Source organism: Anolis carolinensis, chromosome 5, assembly GCF_035594765.1.
Source record: "Anolis carolinensis isolate JA03-04 chromosome 5, rAnoCar3.1.pri, whole genome shotgun sequence".
In the NCBI taxonomy this organism is placed as follows: Eukaryota; Metazoa; Chordata; class Lepidosauria; order Squamata; family Dactyloidae; genus Anolis; species Anolis carolinensis.
In genome coordinates this window covers 196,922,932-196,945,074 of record NC_085845.1, presented here as the reverse complement: position 1 = coordinate 196,945,074, position 22,143 = coordinate 196,922,932, and the positions used below count along the sequence as shown (strand labels likewise).

The 22,143-nt window shown below is 41.2% G+C and overlaps 1 protein-coding gene across 2 annotated transcripts in view; it reads left to right on the top strand.

Annotated features, from left to right (window-relative positions):
• Positions 1–22,143, top strand: part of itih2 (inter-alpha-trypsin inhibitor heavy chain 2) — a 31,792-nt gene that overhangs the window by 3,992 nt on the left and 5,657 nt on the right. Inside the window, exons 4-18 of one of the 2 annotated variants that reach the window (XM_062983292.1) lie at positions 505–677; positions 2,667–2,771; positions 3,035–3,197; positions 5,140–5,247; positions 5,422–5,550; positions 6,981–7,097; positions 7,929–8,097; positions 9,032–9,157; positions 9,355–9,536; positions 9,688–9,873; positions 11,287–11,426; positions 13,081–13,253; positions 13,335–13,451; positions 19,449–19,571; positions 20,375–20,458. In XM_062983292.1, the coding sequence (XP_062839362.1) occupies positions 505–677; positions 2,667–2,771; positions 3,035–3,197; positions 5,140–5,247; positions 5,422–5,550; positions 6,981–7,097; positions 7,929–8,097; positions 9,032–9,157; positions 9,355–9,536; positions 9,688–9,873; positions 11,287–11,426; positions 13,081–13,253; positions 13,335–13,451; positions 19,449–19,571; positions 20,375–20,458 (2,095 nt within the window). The remainder of the gene's footprint in view (positions 1–504; positions 678–2,666; positions 2,772–3,034; positions 3,198–5,139; positions 5,248–5,421; positions 5,551–6,980; positions 7,098–7,928; positions 8,098–9,031; positions 9,158–9,354; positions 9,537–9,687; positions 9,874–11,286; positions 11,427–13,080; positions 13,254–13,334; positions 13,452–19,448; positions 19,572–20,374; positions 20,459–22,143) is intronic. The other variant, XM_062983293.1, reaches the window with a different exon arrangement.

Sequence of the window (22,143 nt, the reverse complement as noted above, 5' to 3'; positions counted from 1 at the left end):
ACACTGAAAAAAATACACAATTTCACTACATCATTGTATATGATGGGACCTGAGCATCCATGGATTGTGTTATCCACATAGTGTCCGGGAACTAAACCCCAACAGATACTCAGGGCCCACTGTGAAAATAATTATTTTACTTATAGTTCCAGGCTTTCCCAAGCTTAATGCATATCCTTATTTATTTAATGGATTGACTTATATGCCACCACTCCCAAAAGAAAGAACACGTGAAAAAAGAGAGCCCTGTTTTTGGGACTGCTCCAGAACCTAACCCATTTAATCCAGCATTAATTCCAAGATCTGTGTTCTCAAGGGATTCTCGTCCAACTGACAATACTTCCCACATCCATTATTTAGTGAATATGGGTGTAATGCAGGTTTAATGCCCTATGTTTCCCTCTCCCGGGTAATAAAACATTCCTTGGGGTATTTACTGGATGCATCCTAGAACTACATCTAATGCTACCTTGGGATCCTACAATAATGTTTTGATCATTCCAGGTAGCTGGTGATGACAACATAGTCCTCCATAGCTATAAAGTCAAGACCACCATTACATCCCGTCTGGCCAATACCATGGTCCAGACCAAAGTGGAAAACAGAGCCAAACATTCCCAGAACCTGGTCTTTGATGTCCAGATCCCGAAAGGGGCTTTCATCCACAACTTTACCATGTAAGTAAAAGTCAGCTTGACCACTTGGCATGTTTGACCATCTGATGTATAAGGTGAACAAGAAAAAGGATTATCAAGGGGCAATGAAAACAGACTAGATAGAGAGCAATCATGAGGGAAAATCTCCCTTCCAAGGGTTGTTGGAGTCTACCTCCCATCAGCCAAAGGTATCTGAGGCTCATAAGACCTAGGACCTCATCACATGGAGCGTTTTCCCCATTATAGGACACTTTAGGTCCATTTCAAGGATGACGTGGCATGGAGCCCATCAGATGACGCTTGCCTACTTCCAGCCATCATCCATTGCCTTTCATCCTTGAAATGGATCTGAAGCGTGCTGAAAGGAGGAAAGTCAGAACATGGGTGAGAAATCATGTTCTGAGCCCTTGGCATGTACCAGAACCATTGCTAATGTGGAAAAACACATGTGATGGATCTGACAGATTCACCCATGTTAAATTGTTTCAGTGATGTAGAAGAATGGGCGTTCCTCACCACTTTGCTGTCACTGCACTTTGTCCTTAATAGTAATCTAGGCTTGAAATTGTGCTCTTTCTAGCCTTTTAACATAACACTGTTCTGATGGAGGGAAGCAAAGCCTAGCAGGCAAAGGGGTTTATTACATGGGTGTAATGGAAAGAAGGAAGGCATGAGAAAGACTTATCATTGCAAATGGGTTTAAAATTACATTGGTCTAATGAAGGGAAGCGATGGCTTGCAAGAGGGAATTGTTGCAAAGGGATTTAAAATTGCACAGGTATAACCGGGGGAAGAAAGGCATAGGAAAGATTTATCATGGTAAAGAGGTTTAAAATCTGCTCCCCCCTTCCCCTCCAAATGGGATGAGGTCCATAGTAATCTTGGCTTTTGGATATTTAAGTTTTCTTCAATTAAAAAAAAAAACTAATACAGAGAGGGCAGGGAAAAAGGATTCCTTGTGTAATGGTTCCGAATGTAGGTAAACAACAGGCAAAAACCTGAAGAGAAAAATATGTGTGATGGAAAGACAGAACTTGAAACCAGATGATTGTGGATCTAACGGTATGATTCCCTTTGCTAGACAAACAGTCTCCAACACTTCTCAAGGTCCAAGGTTCCTAGGATCTAGCACCCAAATTGATTCCCAAGTTTTGGTTAAGAGGAATACCTGGTCTCATATTTTTCCATTCACTTGATGCAGATACACTATGACCAACATATCTGCGAGACCGGTAGCCAAGATCTAATAAAATATATCCTCTTCAAGCATTTTCAAGGTCTTCCAGCATATTTGTGGTATTCTTGGGTTGAAGGTTCTTAATTTCAGTAGGGCTCATCATAGCAAACAAGTGATTTAATATAGTGGTTTAAGGGTTATATTGGGACTCTGGAAACACTGCTCAGTCATGGCAACCATTTAGATGACACTCTTTTAACCTCAAAGGAAGGCAAAAACAATCCACCTCTAAAAAATCTTGCCAGGAAAATCCCATGATGGTGTAAACTATGGACAAAAGGGAGAAATGAGAGAAAGAAGTGGGATGACAAAAGGAATGTAATCCATGAAATTGGGAAAATATGACATGGAAGGAAATTTAATTTGGTTAATTTCTGAATAAAAATTTAGACATTTGCCAATGCTTTCTCAAATAGAAGAGAGGAATATGATTCTTGGAGAAGATGGTACATTTTCCTCATCCTTGTTGTGTTTGGAGGCCCGAGCTCTTAGAAAACGATAGCCAAATGTCTAGATGTTTGACTGTTCTTTCCAAGGTGTGTTTCAGAGGGCCAGAACAATTGTCCTGCAGACTTGGACACATAGGGAACGGCAAGAAAAATAACCCTGCATCTTTTAAGTGTTTTAATATAGTCTTACATCTGTGAGAATTCATACTTCCAAACACAACAATCCCAAGTTGTGGTGAAAATTCACTCCTACCTTTTGGGGTCATTGCACTTTCCCCCTTACGATTAGCTGTCTTGTTTTTGAGCTGGATTTCTGCCCAACAGGAACGTCAATGGGATCACGTTCACTAGTTCAGTGAAGGAAAAATCTGCAGCCAGAAGTCAGTATGCTCAGGCCAGAGCCAAAGGCAAAGCTGCTGGGATATTACGGTAGGTGATTTGGACATATTGTACATTTCATTCTTCATTTCGACATGCCAGATATACAAAACATGGAAGAGGAAGTGCATTTGTTAACTTTGACAGATGAAACAAAAGGCTGTGAGAAGGTTATGTTTATAACGATTGAGTTGGACCAATTGATTTAGAACCTGTTGAATCTTAAGGGATCCTTCAAACCCCACCAATTTTCTGGGTGACATTGTGGTGATGTATTGAAGGGTGGTTGTTTATGTATTCCTTACTGAATTCAGGAGCAATGCCCTTGACATGGAAAACTTCAAAGCTGAACTCAATGTCCCAGGAGGAACCAAAGTCCAGTTTGAAATTCATTACCAAGAGCCAATCCGAAGGAAACTCTCAACCTACGAGCACATTATCCCTGTGCAACCAGGCAGGCTGGCCAAGCACTTGGAGGTAAGATGAAGGACATTGGGCTAAAACCCTAGAAAAATGCTGTCAGTTAGTGAAAACAGAGGAAAAGAGGAATAACTGGGGGCCCATTTATAACATTTTTGGTGCACCCTAAGTTACAAAAGGCTTTTGTTTTCATAACACTTTACCTATGCATCTTGCATTTACATGGACTTAATTTTCAGATCCAGTTGTGGAGGCACAACATTCTTAAGAAATCCAGTTATGGGAGGAAAAAATAGAACAGAATCCACCTCTCCCTTAATTAATTTATTTATTTACAGTATTTATGTTCCGCCCTTCTCACCCCGAAGGGGACTCTGGGCGGATCACATTATACACACATAGAGCAAACATTCAATGCCCATAAACACATCAAACAGACCGAGACAGACAGACGCAGAGACAATTTAACCTTCTTCTGAGGGGATGTTCGATTCTGGCCACGGGGGGAGCAGCTGCTTCATCATCCACTCTGACGGCACTTCCTCATTCCAGGTCGTAAATTAGTTAAACTTGCCTCCCCACTTTTATAAGTGGTACCTTATTTCCTACTTGATAGATGCAACTATCTTTCGGGTTGCTAGGTCAGCAACGAGCAAGGGCTATTTTTTATTTTTAATTGACAGGTGCTCACCCCGCCACGGGCTGGCCTCGAACTCATGACCTCATGGTCAGAGTGATTTATTGCAGCTGCTCAACAGCCTGCGCCACAGCCCGGCCCCCAATTTTTTACAGATATATATATGATAGTCTGAGTAGATGTAATACATTTTGCAAAATCTGAAAAAGGAAATGCTTCATATTTTACTTAATGTCTAGATTGAACTGCAGGGAGAATGGTGTTGTAAATAAGTGTATGAAAGTACAGTAAAGTCTCGCTTATCCAACATAAACGGGCCAGCAGAACGTCGGATAAGCATAATAAGGAGGGATTAAGGAAAAGCCTATTAAACATCAAATTATGTTATGATTTTACAAATTAAGCACCAAAACATCATGTTTTACAACAAATTGACAGAAAAAGCCGTTCAATACACGGTAACTATGTAGTAATTATTATATTTATGAATTTAGCACCAAAACATTGCAATGTATTGAAAACATTGACTACAAAAACACTGACTACTAAACGGCAGACTGCGTTAGATAATACAGAATGTTGGATAAGTAAAGGTTGGATAACCAAGACTCTACTGTATAGTTTGCAAAAATTTGATTAACCTTCCCCAGTCTAGCCAGTCAAATCAACTACATGTTGGATAAGGCAGATTTTGATATATGTTGCAGTGTATTTCTTTCAATCTAAGAGAAAATGTGCGCTTGTTCAGGGCTGCAGCTAGTCAAGGTCAAAATTATCTGTTAATGACCTCTCATTTATATGGCTGTAAAGACAGTGTGGTTTAAGCACTAGACCACAACTCTGGAGAGTCATGAAAACGCACGGGGTGATCTTAGGAAAGTTACATTCTTTCAGCCTCAAAGGAAGGCAAAGGCAAAGCCAGTCTGAAAGAAATCTTGCTCACAAAAACCCCTTTTTAAGATTATAATTTCTAGCATTTCATCACAATTGAGTTAGAGGCTGGTGAATCTTAATAAAGAATTCTTCAGGCCATATCAAATTATCTTTTCATGCAAACACCTTAGCGCCGCCATACAAAGAAAATTTAAGATGCACAGCAACAACAATACCCTGCTTTTGGGGCTGCCCTTGAAGAACTGCCTGGAAATGACTGCTAATGCTAAATGTGGCAATCAGAGCTTTGTCTAGTATGTTTTCTAGAGAACACATAAGACAAGTTTATTTCTGAGGACTGGTCTAATTCAGGTTGCTAGTTCATTCCCATAAAGCCCTAATGGTTCATAATTCATGGTGATGATCCAAGTCCATGTGTGTTGCTTCACTGTATGGATTTCTACCCTTTCTCCCTTACTTTTCTTGTAGGTGGACATTCACATTATTGAGCCTCAGGGTCTCAGTTTCGTCCATGTTCCCCAATTGCCTGGTGAAGAGGTTGTGGGTGTTCCTACCATCACCAAAGGAGAGAAGAAGGTAATGAAAGGCAGAAGAAACCAGTCCTGCAAAAGCAGTAGCTTCTAACCAGTGTGGGGATGGAGATAAGATGAGCTTGTATATGAAACCTCTGCTCAGAGGTACATGAAACTTATCAGAACTTGCAGAAGTTACTTGTCAAAAGACCTATCTCTTGTTTCTTCTCCTTTCAAGGCTCATGTGTCCTTCAAACCAACAGTGGCCCAGCAACGGAAATGTCCCACCTGTTCTTCTACCACAATTGATGGCAATTTTGTGCTAACGTATGATGTTAAAAGAGACACCAAAGCTGGAGAACTAGAGGTAACACTGCTAACCCAAACGTATAGTGAGGAAAGGGGAGAGAAGAAATGGTCAGGAGAAAGCTGGTGATTGCCGTTGTTTTCAAAGAAGTAGCAAGGCTACATTAAAAAGAAATAAATTCTTTGTTTGGACCTCACCTGGAGTGCGGTGTCCAGTTCTGGGCAACACACTTTAGGAAATATATCAACAAGCTGGAATGGGTCCAGAGAAGAAGATGACTGAAATGATCAAAGGTCTCAAAGCCAAGAACTGTGGAGAGACAGATTTCCAGATAACTCTAGAAAAGTATCCCATCTTCATCTCTTGAAAAGTAATTGCTGCTAGTCATTGGAACAATCTTTTTTTAAAAAATTAATTTTTATTGGTTTATAAGTGTTAATACAGCAAAAGCAAGGAAAACAAAACTGGTGGGGATAGTGTAAAGAGGTGGGGAGGGGAACGTAGGTGAAGAGACATGAGGAGGGTGCAGGAGAAAGAAAGGAAAATGTAAGGGGGAAAAAGATATATATATATATATATATATATATATATATATATATATATATATAAAAAAATAAAAGGGGGGGGGAAGAACCCCTCAACCCCCAAAAAACCAAAACAGAAATATATATATATATAAACTTCCCATTGTCCTCTTAAGGAGTTTTGTTTGGTTTTTATTCATTTTCTTTTCCAGTTGACTCTCAAGAAGTTTTTGTCTTCATGCGTCAGATAGGTTTATTGTGAATGTATTTCCACTTTTTTGAATAAAATCTCTGAAGCCTGTCCAGTCTGTCTTCTTTTTTCCATCACTTAATTTCTGTGTTAATGTCCATTTGTATTAAATCCAGCAATTTTATAATCCATTCATCTGTAGTGGGTACATTTTTTTGTTTCCAAACTTTGGCTAGAACTAGTCTTGCAGCCGTACTCCTTAAGAAAAACATTTTATCTTCATTTTCCTTCAATTTCCGGCTTGTTATACCTAGTAAATACATTTCCAGTTTTAATGGGAACTTGATTTAGTATTTTTTGTGTTATCTGATGTATATTTTTCCAGTACCTATTAATATTTTTACACTTCCACCATTGGTGATAAAAGGTTCCTATTTCTTTATCACATTTCCAGCACTTATTGGATATCCATTAAATTTGGCTATTTTGACTGGGGTATAATACAACCTGAATTGCATTTTGTACCAATTCTTTCATATCTTGAAGGCTGCAATACATTTTAGTTTTTTGTTCCATATTTCTTCCCACTGATTTAAGTTTATATTATGCCCGAGATCTTTGGCCCATTTAACTTGACAATCTTTAATCTACTCTTCTTCTGTCATTCATTGTAATAACATTGGAACAATCTTTTGGCATTCTTTTGTATTCCTATGAAAACATTCCTCTGAACTGAAATGTATGTGTTTATTTTTCTTTCTGGTTTAATTCTGCAGATCTTTAATGGCTATTTCATTCACTACTTTGCTCCTGATAACCTGGAACCTCTGCCAAAAAACATCCTCTTTGTTATTGATGTCAGCGGTTCAATGTGGGGACTGAAGATGAGGCAGGTAAATGGAAGTGGCCGAGGGATGGCTTTTATGAAACAGTGCCTGGGGACAAAGGTGCATGTCGTTGTTAATGATATTTGATTTTTGGGAAAGGATCTATCAACCCACTTCCCAACAATAAATTGTCACTGAGATATAACCATAATTTGGAGAGATTTCACTGGGCACATGAGACACATTAAAGGAAACTGAGGCATCATACCTAGGTAAGGGGCAGAGGTAGAAGACAGGGCTGATGTGCCTCTAATAATTGAATGGAAAAGGGATGTTTCAGCAAGTGAAATTAGGGAATGGGCTTAGTTTGATCTGGAAAAGTAAAACACAGCAAGCCCCAAGGATTGGCACCACACTCCCATTCAACCAAACACCATCTTCTTCATCTTGATAGGATCATTATGACAAGATGTTGCTTTCCAGATATTGTTGATTTGTTCAGTCTGCTAAAAAAGTTTTATATGGAGAAGGAAAGTGCCTTAGCAATCTATCATGAGTTTATGGGATTCCAGATTAATCAACACTGGGGAGCCAGATATCCCTCTCCGCATTGCTGAATCCTCTTAATATAAACACATTCCAATGAAATAGCTGCAACATGCACTTCTTCATCACTACTTAACTCAAATTTCAACTTCTGCCTAATAATCAAACTCAATATGCAAAACCCACAAGTGTCATCTTCCCATCTTTCTGCTTTATAAAAAGGTAAAAATAGATAAATTCATCAATTTATGCCAGTCTTCTTTTATTGGGATCTCCATGCTTTTCCATTTCTGGCCATACCTCAGTTCAAGCCCTTAATCAGTTCACTTGGCAAACTGCTCATTTCTTCAGACGGTTGAGGCCATGAAGACCATCCTGGATGATCTCCGCTCCAATGACCAGTTTTCAGTCCTCGACTTCAACCATAACGTGCGATGCTGGAGGGACAGTTTGGTGCAAGCCTCCAATGCGCAGACCGAAGCTGCTAAGAAGTACATTGAAGGAATCCATCCCAATGGAGGTGAGTGTGATGCTGAGGAAGATGAATGAAATAGATCAGAGTGGAAACCTGCCATAGGTTGGGAAGCCACAATGGAGGGCCATGTTGGGCCAACACATTCCAATGGATCTTGTTCCATCACTTTCCATTTTTAATTTGAATTTTTAAAAACTCAAGATAGAATCGAACCTGGAATGGATTCAGTGCCAACTTGCAGTGAGAGCTCCCAAGTACCACTCCTGAAAAAGTGGCAGAATAATTTATTTATTTACCATATTTATATTCCGCCCTTCTCACCCTGAAGGGGACTCAGGGCGGATTACAATGAACATATATATGGCAAACATTCAATGCCAACAGACAAACAACATATAGCATAAACACACACAGAGGCATTTAACATTTCCAGCTTCATGATTCCGGCCACAGGGGGAGCTGATGCTTCACCGTCCACTAGTGGCTGTACTTCCTCATTCCTTTCCAGCATGTTGCTGGCAGTTTTATGGTGTTGTAAATTAGTTAAATTATCCTCCCACATAAAGCGTACCTAAATTTCGTACTTGACAGATGCAACTGTCTTTCAGGCTGCATAGGTCAGCAGCAAGCTGGGCTAATTAATGATCGGGGGCTTAACCCGACTCGGGCTTCGAACTCATGACCTCTCGGTCAGTAGTGATTTATTGCAGCTGGTTACTAGCCAGCAGTTTGTTGTGTTTCAACATTTATGTTTGCCTGCTTGGCTATTATTGTTTATAAAATAACACCACTTTCAATTAGTTGTTTCAGGAGTTTAGAGTCCAATCTAGCCAAAGTTTAGTCCTGCTGAATTTAACCCTTCCGTGGATATTTGTAGGGAAACAAGGCAAAAATGCAATATTAAATTCTGTAAGATTGAGAGGCATTTGCTTCCTCCCACAAGTGTATAAACTTATTTTTCTTATCTGATTTTTAACAGGAACAAATATCAATGATGCTCTTCTCCGAGCAATCTTTATTTTGAAAGAAGCCAGTAATATGGGAATGTTGGATCCAAGCTCGACATCCATGATTGTGCTGGTGTCAGATGGAGATCCAACTGTAGGTAAGAGTCTTGCACTGTTTTACCTTTTGCCAAAGGAGACAAAAAAAAAAAACCTTTCCAAGATTTCAGGAAGAAATAAGAGATTCTGTGGCTGCTTCAGTTTCTCTTTTTGCTTCTGCTTTTGCTCCTCCTCCTCATTTTAAGTAGTACTCTCCTTTGGGGTATTTCAACATCTCTTTCCTTTCTTTTCCCATCAGGAGAGTTGAAACTACCTACAATTCAGAAGAATGTGAAGAAGAATATTCAAGATGACATCTCTTTATTCTGCCTTGGCATTGGATTTGATGTGGATTATGATTTCTTGAAGAGACTGGCACAAGAGAACAACGGGATGGCGCACAGAGTTTTTGGAAACCAGGAAACCTCTTCTCAAATGAGGGTGAATTTCCTTTGTCATTTTTCCTATTTAAGAGCCACACCCAATGGCATAACATGCACAATACAAGTGCATCCAATACACGTGTCCTGTTATGTGTTGGAAGTTTCTCTTCAAGGCCTCCTCAATTCTGTCCCTCTTTTGAAATTTGCAGAAATTCTTCAACCAGGTCTCCACCCCACTTCTCAAAAAGCTGGAATTCAACTACCCACAAGAAATGGTGTCTGATGTCACCCACAACAGCTTCCAGAACTATTTTGGAGGGTCTGAGATTGTGGTGGCAGGAAAAGTGGATACCGCAAACACACAACATTTGCAGAGTGTGATCACAGCGACTGCCGTGAGTATGATGTATTTAGGTGTGTTTGCATAGAGCTTACGAACAACTGTCTGTAACTAGTTACAAGCAACTATAATAATAATATTATAAAATAATACTTTATTTTTTATATCCCACCACTGTCTCCCCAAAGGGACTCGGGGCGGCTTACATGGGGACCAAGCCCAGTATAAACAAAATTTACAAACTAATACACAATTAAAAACATAATAACATATAACATAACATAGGTAAGGTAGGTAAAGGTTTCCTCTGATGTTAAGTCCAGTCATGTCTGACTCTGGGGGTTGGTGCTCATCTCCATTTCTAAGCTGAAGAGCCGGCGTTGTCCGTAGACACCTCCAAGGTCATGTGGCCGGCATGACTGCATGGAGCACCATTACCTTCCCACCGAAGCGGTACCCATTGATCTACTCACATTTGCATGTTTTCAAACTGCTAGATTGGCAGAAGCTGGAGCTAACAGCGGGAGCTCCCCCCGCTCCCCGGATTCGAACCTGCGACCTTTCGGTCTGCAAGTTCAGCAGCTCAGCATTTTAACACATTGCACCACCGGGGGCTCCTAAGATAACATAAACAATCTAATTAAAACAATTAAAACTTGCATAATAAAAACATCATAAAAATGTATCAAACCAACTCAACAACCAGTAACTAGGAAAATAATGGACATGGTCAGATGAGAGAGGGAAACAGTTATAATTAATTCTTTTTTCCCTTATGGCAAACATTTATTCTTAACATGCTCACTCCAGAGATGGAGAGTTCCACTAGAAGAGTCTTCAGTAACATGGTTCTCTTCAAATGTTTTCAGTATATTTCCCATCAGCTGTGGCCAGACTGACTGACTGTCATGGTTGAGGCAAGTTGTCTACCAAAGTATCAGGTGGACCTAGTTTGGAAAATTGTGCATACCTACTTGAAGATAACATGGTGCATCTCACAGTTTGCCACATCAGGGCAATTTGAATCAAGACCCTATTAAATGTGAATTCCTTTCACCACTTGCAACTTGCTTCAGTCTATGATAGGATCATATGAATCCATCTTCAGTTAAAACAATTTCAGGGGATAGGCAAGAGATTCCTTAAATTATATCTACAGATAGGTTCTAATGCTAGTGGAGAATGAACTGTTTGCTGTCTAGATTTATTTGGATTTTTGGACTTGTTCGGAAATGCAAAGGTAGGCAAATGTATAAATCAAGGGCAACAACTTTTCATATTGATCAGCTGGTTGAGGCCACACAACTAAAAGGCATTGTACAATCCACAAGTAATGGGCAAAATGTAACCCACAGGCAGCATGTGGTACCCAGGACTCCTAGGCCAATACATGTGGAGGTGACCTTTGCATGACAAAGCCATGAAACATTTAATTTTAATTTGCTAGCTTGTCCATTTTGTTTTTTAGAGCAATGCACAATTAGTTTTGGAGACTCTGGCAGATGTCGAAGGACTGGATGACTTTCTGAACAAAGACAAGCATGCTGATCCCAAATTCACGGAAAAGTTGTGGGCCTACATAACCATCAACCAACTCATGGCTGAAAGGTGAGGAGGAAAGCAGCCAGTTGAATTCAGTCCAAACTAGTACATTGTGCAAAAGACTTACAATCCCAAACCCATCATTCATGCTCATCACAAGCTTCCACCATTGCAGTAGTTTATTTTAGGAAAAATAGGGACTTGAATGGTTCTGTGGCTGCTGAATAAGTGGGAGTCAAGCAAATTTCCCACTGATCTATAAGTAAATGCAGATCTACTGTCCACTTATTTAACAGTAGACATGCATATTTAACAGTGTATCCCCCTCTCCCCCTGTTTCAGCTTGCAGCAACTTTTCTCGAAATTTCCCAGGCAACATAGGTCTCGGGACAGCAGACACCATGGACTACTAAAAAGAATATTAAATGGACCCCATTCCAGTTGGATAGACTCAATCAAAGAAGCCATGGCCCTGAGTCTGCAAGACCTGAGCTCAGGATAACAGGATTTGGAGGTCACTCATTCATAGGGTTGCTATAAGTTAAGGTCAGCTTTAAAACAGCTAACCTCAAACAGCACAATGCCCTCTAGCAATTGGTGCCCAATTTCATTGGCATGATTTTGGGGAACAAAATAAAATCAGAGGGTTGTTGTATGTTTTCCAGGCTGTATGGCCATGTTCTAGAAATATTCTCTCCTGACGTTTCACCCACATCTATGGCAGGCATCTTCAGAGGTTGTGAGCTATGGAGAAACTCACAACCTCTGAGGATGCCTGCCATAGATGTGGGCGAAACGTCAGGAGAGAATACTTCTGGAACATGGCCACACAGCCCGAAAGACATACAACAACCCTCAGCAAGGAAGGTTTATATATATCTTTGGAAAGTCCAGGGTGAGGGAAGAACTTTTGTCAGTTGGAGGCCAGCGTGAATGTTGCAGTTAATCACCCTAATTTGCATTGAATGGCTTAATCTACTGGCTACTTTCTGCCTGGGGGCATCCTTTGTTAGCTGCCCCTGGTTCCCATGTCTCAGGGTGTTGCTTCTTATTTACTGTTCTGATTTTTGAGTTTTTTAATACTGGTAGCCAGATTTTGTTCATGTTCATGGTTTCCTCCTTTCTGTTGAAGTTGTCCACATGCTTGTGGATTTCAATGGCTTCTCTGTGTAGTCTGACATGATAGTTGTTGGAGTGGTCGAGCATTTCTGTGTTCTCAAATAATATACTGTGTCCAGGTTGGTTCACCAGGTGTTCTGCTATGGCTGATTTCTCTGGTTGACTTAGTTTGCAGTGCCTTTCATGTTCTTTGACTCGTGTTTGGGCGCTGCGTTTGGTGGTCCCTATGTAGACTTGTCCACAGCTGCAAGGTATACAGTAGACTTCTGCAGAGGTGAGAGGATCCCTCTTGTCTTTCGCTGACCGTAGCCATTGAGTTTCTCCATACCTCACAACCTCTGAGGATGCCTGCCATAGATGTGGGCAAAACGTCAGGAGAGAATACTTCTAGAACATGGCCATACAGCCCGGAAAACATACAACAACCCTGTGATCCCGGCCATGAAAGCCTTCAACAACACATAAAATAAAATCACTTTGAGCAGCTGCTAATGGTCCACTTACGTCTTAGCACATCACACAGACATCATAAAAACAAACAGGCAGCCATAGATTTCTGGTGCAGCCTGTAACACCTGACATTCCTTCTTACTCCTGATAGAAACATGGCTCCCACAGCTGCCCTGAAAAGGAACATCACAAAGCAAATCCTCCAGATGTCCCTGGACCATCACATTGTGACCCCCTACACAGCAATGCTGATTGAGAGCCCCAATGGAGACGAGCTGATGCTGGCTGACTCTCCCCAGGACCGGAAGAGGGCCTGCTGTCCAGGTTGGTCTCGTGCATGTTGGGAGCAGAGAGTGCCCTTTGTGCTTACTATTATCATGTTTATCTTTTTATCTCTCCCAACAGGTGCTTTAACCCTTGGTGCCACAAAGCCAGACAATTCCATCCCACCTTGGGCCACACCTACATCCAAGGATCCATTATCTCAAGTCAGGGGTCCAACTGCTGCAGCTGTCCATCAGGGTAAGAGAAGCTAGAACCTTATGCTTGCTTTTTCCCCACTGTGGTGGACACCATCATGGCTGAACTGTCTTTGCATATGGCTGCCCTAAACAAAAACACTATATGGTACCCAAACCCTTCTTTAAGGCTTCCCCTGAAGATACAGATTCACAGTTTGGGGGTGATCTTGAATTCATTGCTGACCCTGGAGCCTCAGGTGTCTGTGGTGGCCCCTGGTGGCGCAGTGTGTTAAAGCGCTGAGCTGCTGAACTTGCGGACCAAAAGGTCCCAGGTTCAAATCCCGAGAGTGGAATGAGCGCCTGCTGTTAGTCCCAGCTCCTGCCAACCTAGCAGTTCGAAAACATGCAAATGTAAGTAGATCAATAGGTACCGCTCCAGCGGGAAGGTAACGGTGCTCCATGCACTCATGCCAGCCACATGACCTTGGAGATGTCTGCGGACAACGCCGGCTCTTCAGCTTAGAAATGGAGATAAGCACCAACCCCCAGAGTCAGTCACGACTGGACTTACTGTCAGGGGAAAACCTTTACCTTTACCTACCTTTACCTTTACCTTTAGCCTCAGGTGTCTGTGGTGGCCAGGAGTGCCTTTGCACAATTAAAACTTGTGTGCCAATTGCGCCCATACCTTGAGACACCTGATTTGGCCATGGTAGCCCACACCTTAGTCATATCCCAATTGGACTACTACAACGCTCTCTATGTGGGGCTGCCTTTGAAGATAGTCCGGAAGCTTCAACTGGTTCAGAGATCGGCAACTAGGTTATGAACTGGGGCTCCACACAGGGAGAAAACCACCTCCATGTTGTGACAGCTCCACTGGCTGCCGATCTACTTCCGGGCTAAATACAAAGTGCTGGCTACTACTTTTAAAGTTTTAATTGGTTCGGGCCCAAGTTATTTAGCAAATTGCATCTCAACATACAATCCTACTTGGGCACTTTGATCAGCAGAGGAGGCCCTGCTCTCAGTCCCACCCCCATCACAAGCACGATTGGTGGGAATGAGAGAGGGGGTCTTCTCTGTGATCACCCCCATCTATGGAATTCCCTCCCTAAAGACATTAAAACAACTTCCTCTTTAACCGTCTTTAAAAACCAACTAAAAATGTTCTTATACACTCAGGCGTATAAAGACAAGGAAGATTAGTATGTTATATGGACTACTCACCCTGGCTGCTGGCAGTAGTTAATTTTATAGTTAATTTTATAATTTATTATTTTAAATTTTAAACATATTTCACTGGTCTGACTCCTCCATTTTCTTGATGAATTACTATGGAATTGTAAATGCTACATGTTGTTGCTGTTGTTGTTATTTATATTTTTGGTTTAAATATGGATCTGTAAGGGTTTTGGGTGCGATGGTTATTTGTTTATGTGTTTTCCTTTTGTACCGGTTGAATATTTGACTTTGTTGTTCACCGCCCTGAGTCCTTTCAGGCAGATAGGACAGTATATAAATAAAGTATTAGTATTATTGGAGTCCCTGGTGGCGCAGTGGGTTAAACTGTTGAGCTGTTGAACTTGCTGAACAAAAGGTTGGGAGTTCAAATCCGGGGAGCGGTGTGAGCTCCCACTGTTAGCCCCAGCTTCTGCCAACCTAGCAGTTCAAAAACATGCAAATTTGAGTAGATCAATAGGTACCACTCCGGCAGGAAGGTAATGGCACTCCATGCAGTCATGCTGGCCACATGGCCTTAGAGGCATCTAGGGACAATGCTGGTTCTTCGTCTTAGAAATGGAGATGAGCACCAACCCCCAGAGTCGGACATAACTAGACTTAATGTCAGGGGAAAACCTTTACCTATTGTTGTTGTTGTTGTTATTGTTGTTATTCTCACCCGACAAATTCTTCTCACATTCTCCCTCCTTCCTGCCACACTGATTTTACCCTAACTAATCAACTGCAACAGTATATGACCTATGTTCAGTTCATTGTTCTAAGTAAAAGATCCCAAGTGAATGAAGTGCTGAATGGTGAATGAATGCATATGTAAATCCTATTGGTTAAATTGGTTTATTCTCATCAGTGCCAACCCCAGATAATTCTATATTTTTTAATGATAATCTCTATTAAGAGCCTAAAGTTCTGTTCCGCATGCCAGAGCCAAGAATTCATAATGTACATGCTTTATTTTCAGTGTTTTTTGTTTCCCACTATGTTTTTGTCATTAGCACTAAGTTTATAGCAGTATTATTATTATAGAGTATCCCATATCCAAAATTGTGGGGACATGTTTTTTATTTTTATAGATTTGAAATACTTGTATTTGCATTTATATAATTAGATATCTTGGGAGATGGGACTCAATTCTAAATATGACATTCATTGATGTTTCATATACATCTCATAAACATAGGCCAAAGATAATTTTATGATTTTGTATTTTAGAAGATTTTGCATTTTGGAATTTTAAGTCATGGATGCTCAAACTATATAAATCATTATTGAAATAGTAATCTTGCTGTAGCAAAGATAGTAGCCAAGGACGGAAATAACTGCACTTTTTTCACTTGTCTTCCTTCTTTTCTCCCTCTTTTGTTCTCTCATTTATATCATCTATCAGTAAAGTTTTTAGGACAGGGATCCGTTCTCTCATTCTTTGTTAAGTATCATACAGACAGATAGTGCCTGGTCTCTCGTATCCACTCCCCAAGGCAAAGGGAGGGATTTCAGGGTGATAGTGCTGCCTTGAAAAATGTGTAACTACATTTTCCTCAATGGTTAGGCTCAATTTGTTTTGAATGGTATATATCCATATATAAGCTTACCAAAGATCATCCCTAGTGTTTCGTTACGGAACAGGGTGGCAAACTGTGACACATGCTACTATTATAGCATAAGCTTTTCTGGTGGTAAATGATGTAGCAGAAAGGCATGACAGCCCTTTCCCCAATGGGATTTAGACCCCTCCCCCCAAAGCAAAACTGGAATTGAGGCTCAAACGAAATCTGTCATAAGTTACCCCCTGACCATGGCAGAATACAATGCACACACACACACACACACACACACACACACACACACACACACACATATATATATGGCACACATTCAATGCCATCAGACGAACAACATACAGTATAGATGAAATCGAGCACACACACACACAGGCAATTTAACATTTCCAGCTTCATGAGGGTATGCTTGATTCTGGCCACAGGGGGAGCTGTTGCTTCACCGTCCACTAGTGACACCAAGTACTGTACTTCCTCATTCATTTCCATGTGCTGCTGGCAGTTTTATGATGTTGTAAATTAGTTAAATTAGCCTCCCGCATAAAGTGTACCTAAATTTCCTAGTTGACAGATGCAACTGTCTTTTGGACTGCTTAGGTAAACAGCAAGCTGGGCTATTTAATAGTCAGAGGCTTAACCCAACCCGGGCTTCGAACTCATGAGCTCTCAGTTAGTAGTGATTTATTGCAGCTGGTTACTAGCCAGCTGCGCCACAGCCCGGCCCGTACCATAACGTAACATATAGGAGGCTCTGTAGAATGAATGCATTTTGGCATTCACGTTTGCCATGGCTCAATGCTATAGAATCGTATGAGTTGTAATTTGGTGATGCAGTAAAACTACAGCTCCCATAGACTTGCCTCACTTTTTCTTGAGCTGGCCTTTTCTCCATCTAATCCACTATTGCTCTTTTCTAGAAATTTTCTGCAGAAACCCAAATAATGAATGTACGGCAAAGTAGAAACGGGGTTGCAGTGGGTGGGGGTTGGAGACAAGCTTTCAGGAGAACATCATGTCTTTGAGAAGAGCATTTGGGTACTCTTAAAAGGGGTTGCATAAGCAGAGTGCATATTTTGCTTGCAGGAAACCCTGAAGCAGTATGGACCAATATGTAGTCCTTTATATGAGGTAAAGTCAATCAGCTTCAGTAAGCAAGGTCCTCCTATTATTTGGGAATCGAACTTTACCTGCCTACTCCTGAAAACAAATAAACGGAGCAGGTAAAAGGTGTACACCAGTGGTTCTCAACCTTGGCTCCTTAATACATTTCCTCATGTTGTGGTGACCTCCAACCATAACATTATTTTCATTGCTACTTCAGAAATATAATTTTGCTACTGTTATGAATCGTAATGTAAATATCTGAGATGCAGGATGTACTTTCATTCACTGGAAATTTGAATATTGGTGAGGTTAGTTGCTGGGGGGTTGATTTTGTCATTTGGCAACTGTAGTTGCTGGGATTTATAGTTCACATACAATCAAAGAGCACTCTGAACTCCACCAACAATGGAATTGAACCAAACTTGGCACACAGAACTCCCATGACCAACAGAAAATACTGGATGGTTCTGGTGGGCATTGACCTTGGGTTTGGGAGTTGTAGTTCACCTACATCCAGAAAGCACTGTGGACTCAAACAATGATGGATCTGGACAAAACTTGGCATGAATACTCAATATGTCCAAATGTGAACACTGGTGGAGTTTGGGGAAAATAAACCTTGAGATTTGGGAGCTGTATTTGCTGGGATTTATATTTTACCTACAATCAAAGCCCCTTGAACCTCACCAGTGATAAAATTGGGCCAAACTTCCCACACAGAACCCTCATGATCAACAGAAAATACTGGAGGGATTTGGGAGGAATTGATCATGATTTAGGAGAGCACTTCAGCCTTCTGCGCCAAAGGGGTTCCTACAAAGAAAAGAAAAGAAAGAAATATGTGTTTTCTGATGGTTTTTGGTGACCCCTCTGACATTTCCCTCATGACCTCCCCCCCCCAGGGGTCCCGACACCCAGTTTGAGAAATACTGGTGTACATAGACCTTGCAACATCTTGCTTTTTGGGAACGAGAATACTTTGTCTATGATCGTGACATTAACACTGTGGGTGGTGTATAGAGACATTTCTGAATGTTGTTTCCTGCCGGTTTGCGAAATGTGTTCTTAGGAAAATGTCAGTAAGGCTCAGTCTTCTGAGCTGTGCTTCTTGTTGGCCTTGGCTGTATTCCCGCAGGTAAACAATGTGAAACTATTCTCGTGTGGGGTAATAGGACAGCGTGTGTTATATTTCTAATACTAAGAAAATGCAGCTTGAGTGGCAACACAAATGCCACTCTTTGCTTAGGTTTGGAAGTTGGCAGAATCTTGACTTTACTCATGATTAGGCCTCTGATATTGGTTCATTAGGGTCGCAGGTTCAAATCCCGGGAGCAGATTGAGCGCCAGCTGTTAGATCCAGCTTGTGCCAACCTAGCAGTTCGAAAACATGCCAATGTGAGTAGATCAATAGGTACCGCTCTGGTGGGAAGGTAACGGCACTCCATGCAGTCATGCCGACCACATGACTTTGGAGGTGTCTATGGACAACGCTGGCTTTTTGGCTTAGAAATGGAGATGAGCACCAACCCCCAGAGTCAGACATGACTGGACTTAACATCAGGGGAAACCTTTACCTTTACCTATTGGTTCATTGGCTGACACTGGTTTTCCTATATCAAGTTGAAAAGTATTGTCTGGTTGGCCATCGAAAGCTCAAGATCTGGGTGAGACCTCACATCTTCATACACACTGATATAGGTATGTGGATATCACCTGCTGCTCCCTCCTCAGAGCAAGGCAATAGGTTTCTGGAAGAAGTAGTAGTGGATTGACACTGCAGCCACCCAGCATTTGCTGCCTGAGGTGTCTGACTACTCAAGGAGAGCGGGATATTCTCCTCACCTTATGGTCATCTTCACAGACAACACAGGGGTCATCACACATATTTTTTAAACTGCTTGCATTCAAAATGTTTGCGGACATGGTGTAAATCAATCTTCCACGGCCCAATATGTGGGCTACAACACCTATCTTCCCCAACCTGGGGATAAAAACAATTGTTAATTCAGCTTTTCTGGAAGATATCATCTTGGAGAAAGGCGAGGCCAAGGAGCAGAAAGTGTTAAAATGAAATATTGCATTCTTTCTCCCAAACTCTTTGTGAACCATGCACTAATAACAGATTGTGTATATCTTCTTCATTCTTCAAACAGGATCCTTAGTTATTGGCCAAGCACCAACTGAAAACCCCATCCCATCTTGGGTGAAGCCCACATCGAAACCAGGGGGCCCATTAGCTGTTGTTATGGGTCCAACTATTTCTGCTGTGCACGCAGGTAATAGAAGTTGGGCTGATTTCCCCCTCTGACTTTTATCTGTGTTTCCTGAGAAGGACAGCAACTCTGTGGCTCTATGCGAGAAGTTGTTGTAGTTTTACAAGGTCTTTAGCCTTCTCTGCCAAAGCCTACTGGTGCCTCACCAAACTGCACTTCTCACGATTTTATAGCATTGAGCCATGGCATTTAAAGTGGATTAATTGTACCGTGTAGATGCACTCCTAGCTACAACAGCAAAACTTTATTTATATCCTGCCCCATCTCCTTGTGGAGACTCAAAGTGGTAAGTCAATACCTATGCAAATCCTCTTGACTAGGTCATGTCTGTACTGTCCACTTAAGTCAGTTTCAAATCACTATTAAAGAAAGTGGTTTTGATGTGCAAATTATTACTTAAGAAATCCTGGAATTAGTTTGGGGCCTGGATGGTGATTACACGGACCACTGATGTGCATTAAGGGCTTTCTTTTGCACGCTTTCATGGGACTTTGTTGTTTAGCTGCCACAGTTTGAAGCTAGCTTTGACTGCATTAAATAGTCATTCAAATGAGCTGCTACCTAAGACTAGCATTCTGGTGGCTGTAGTCCCTTTACTTGTCATCAGTTAAGATGACAAGTAGTGATATAATAAAGACAGGGCAGATCTGGGGTCATAACAGTGGCTATCACTGGCTCATACCCATTGACACAAACATATCATCCAGCCATATGCAGTTTCTATTTTAACATTTTTTTCCTCCTGCACAAGAGATCTCCACTAATCATTGGGATAATTAGATTTCACCCATCTTCTTCCACAACAGGACCTTTACTTTTAGGGCAAGCCAACAATTCCACTTCATCCTTGAACAGAAAGAACCCAACTGACAGCAACAGGATTCATTCAGGTAGAGGATTTTGTATTGTCCTTCTTTTTTCCATGTCACTTGCTTTCTTTGGTTCAAGACAGAGTACCTGTGCAAAATACAGGGGATGAATAAATAAAGGAATCATCTTCCATCTTTCTGCATCTTCAGCAGATGGAAGTCCTAGACCTTAGGGCATTGACTCTTTTCTCTTATCCTTGAATGAGGATGAGGAATCAAAGGCCAGGAATGTAGTCCTATATATGTGTATATGTCAGATTGCTGTATATGTGGGTTCTGCATCCAAAGATGCATCCAATCATGGATCAAAAATATTTGAAAAGGCATGTGGGATGTTTAATCTCTCCCTGATATTGCCCATTCAATAGTAGCCTCACAAGAAGACCATGGTGGAAACTGTTATGTTGCAAGATAGACAACTAACTGTTGAGAAGAGAGGAATGGGGAATTGGGGTTGTTTGTCTTTCGGGCTTTGTGGCCATGTTCCAGAAGTATTCTCTCCTGACGTTTCTCCCACATCTATGGCAGGCATTCTCAGAGGTTGTGAGGCAAGGAATGGGGAATTACTCAAAGTAAGACCCTACTGGGATTATAGTAACAAGAAGCTTGACAGAGGCCTGGGAGCCACCCTGGAGTCTTTCCCATGGGACCTGACACACAAAATGGGCAGGAAGGTGGCCCTTTACCATTGGTTGTCAGGGTAGGGACTTGAGCCATCATAGAGTTGGGTATCTAGAGAGAGTTTTGGAATCGATCTCAGGTGCAATCTGACTTTTGTGGATTTAATTATTCACAGATTTGATTAAAATGTTTCAAAAAAAAAAAAAACCTCTAGGTCCTCCTGTGTGATTCTGAGGTCAACATCCAAAAGGTGATATGGTCCAGCAGCAGTTGACCATAGTTGTGCTGGAGAAGCTAGGGTTTCCTAGGTCCTCCAATGCGATTCTATGATCAATGTCGGGTGGAAGTTGACTGTAGAGTTCTGTTATAGGACTTAGAGATTCCTAAAGAAGCGTTCTGTCAATTTTTTAAAAGTGGCTTTTTAAATTCATGTTTTTTCTCACCTTTATGGGGTCCTGTGCCCCTAACCTCAGTCAATGTGGAGGGTTATTTATATGACTAACAAACATAACTTAGAAATATAAAATGAATACATGAATAAAACTTTAAATATATATGAATATATATATACATGAATATAGCTTTGGCTTCTGCCTTCTTCAGTTGGTAAAGATGAAACTGAGCTGCATCCAAGGTAGCAGTTTGAAACACTCGCACTCAGAGGTTGTTCTGAAATATAGCCTATGGCACCTGGTATTCATTTCTGATCTCCCATCCAAGTACTAACCAGAGCTGAGCCTGGTTAGCTTCCATGATCAGATTGAATCTGGTGCTTTCAGAGTATTTAGACTCTTCACTTTAAACATGTCATGTCCTAAACCTTGTGAATCTTGAAGAGAAGTGTGTCTTCTTTTTTTGTGGCATACCATGGCAGGATGGGATGGGGATTCGTGCCCTGTGTGTGTTGTAGTTGGGATGCTTTCCAGATTTCAGGGTTGAATTCACTTCCTTGGTCTTCAAGATGCGTGGGAGGGATCTCAGAGTGTTATGTATGTCTGTATTTATGAATTCACCTCAATTATTAGATTAAGTGTTTGGTATTTGAGTGGCATAAATTATGCAACTCTAATGGATGCTTAATGTAT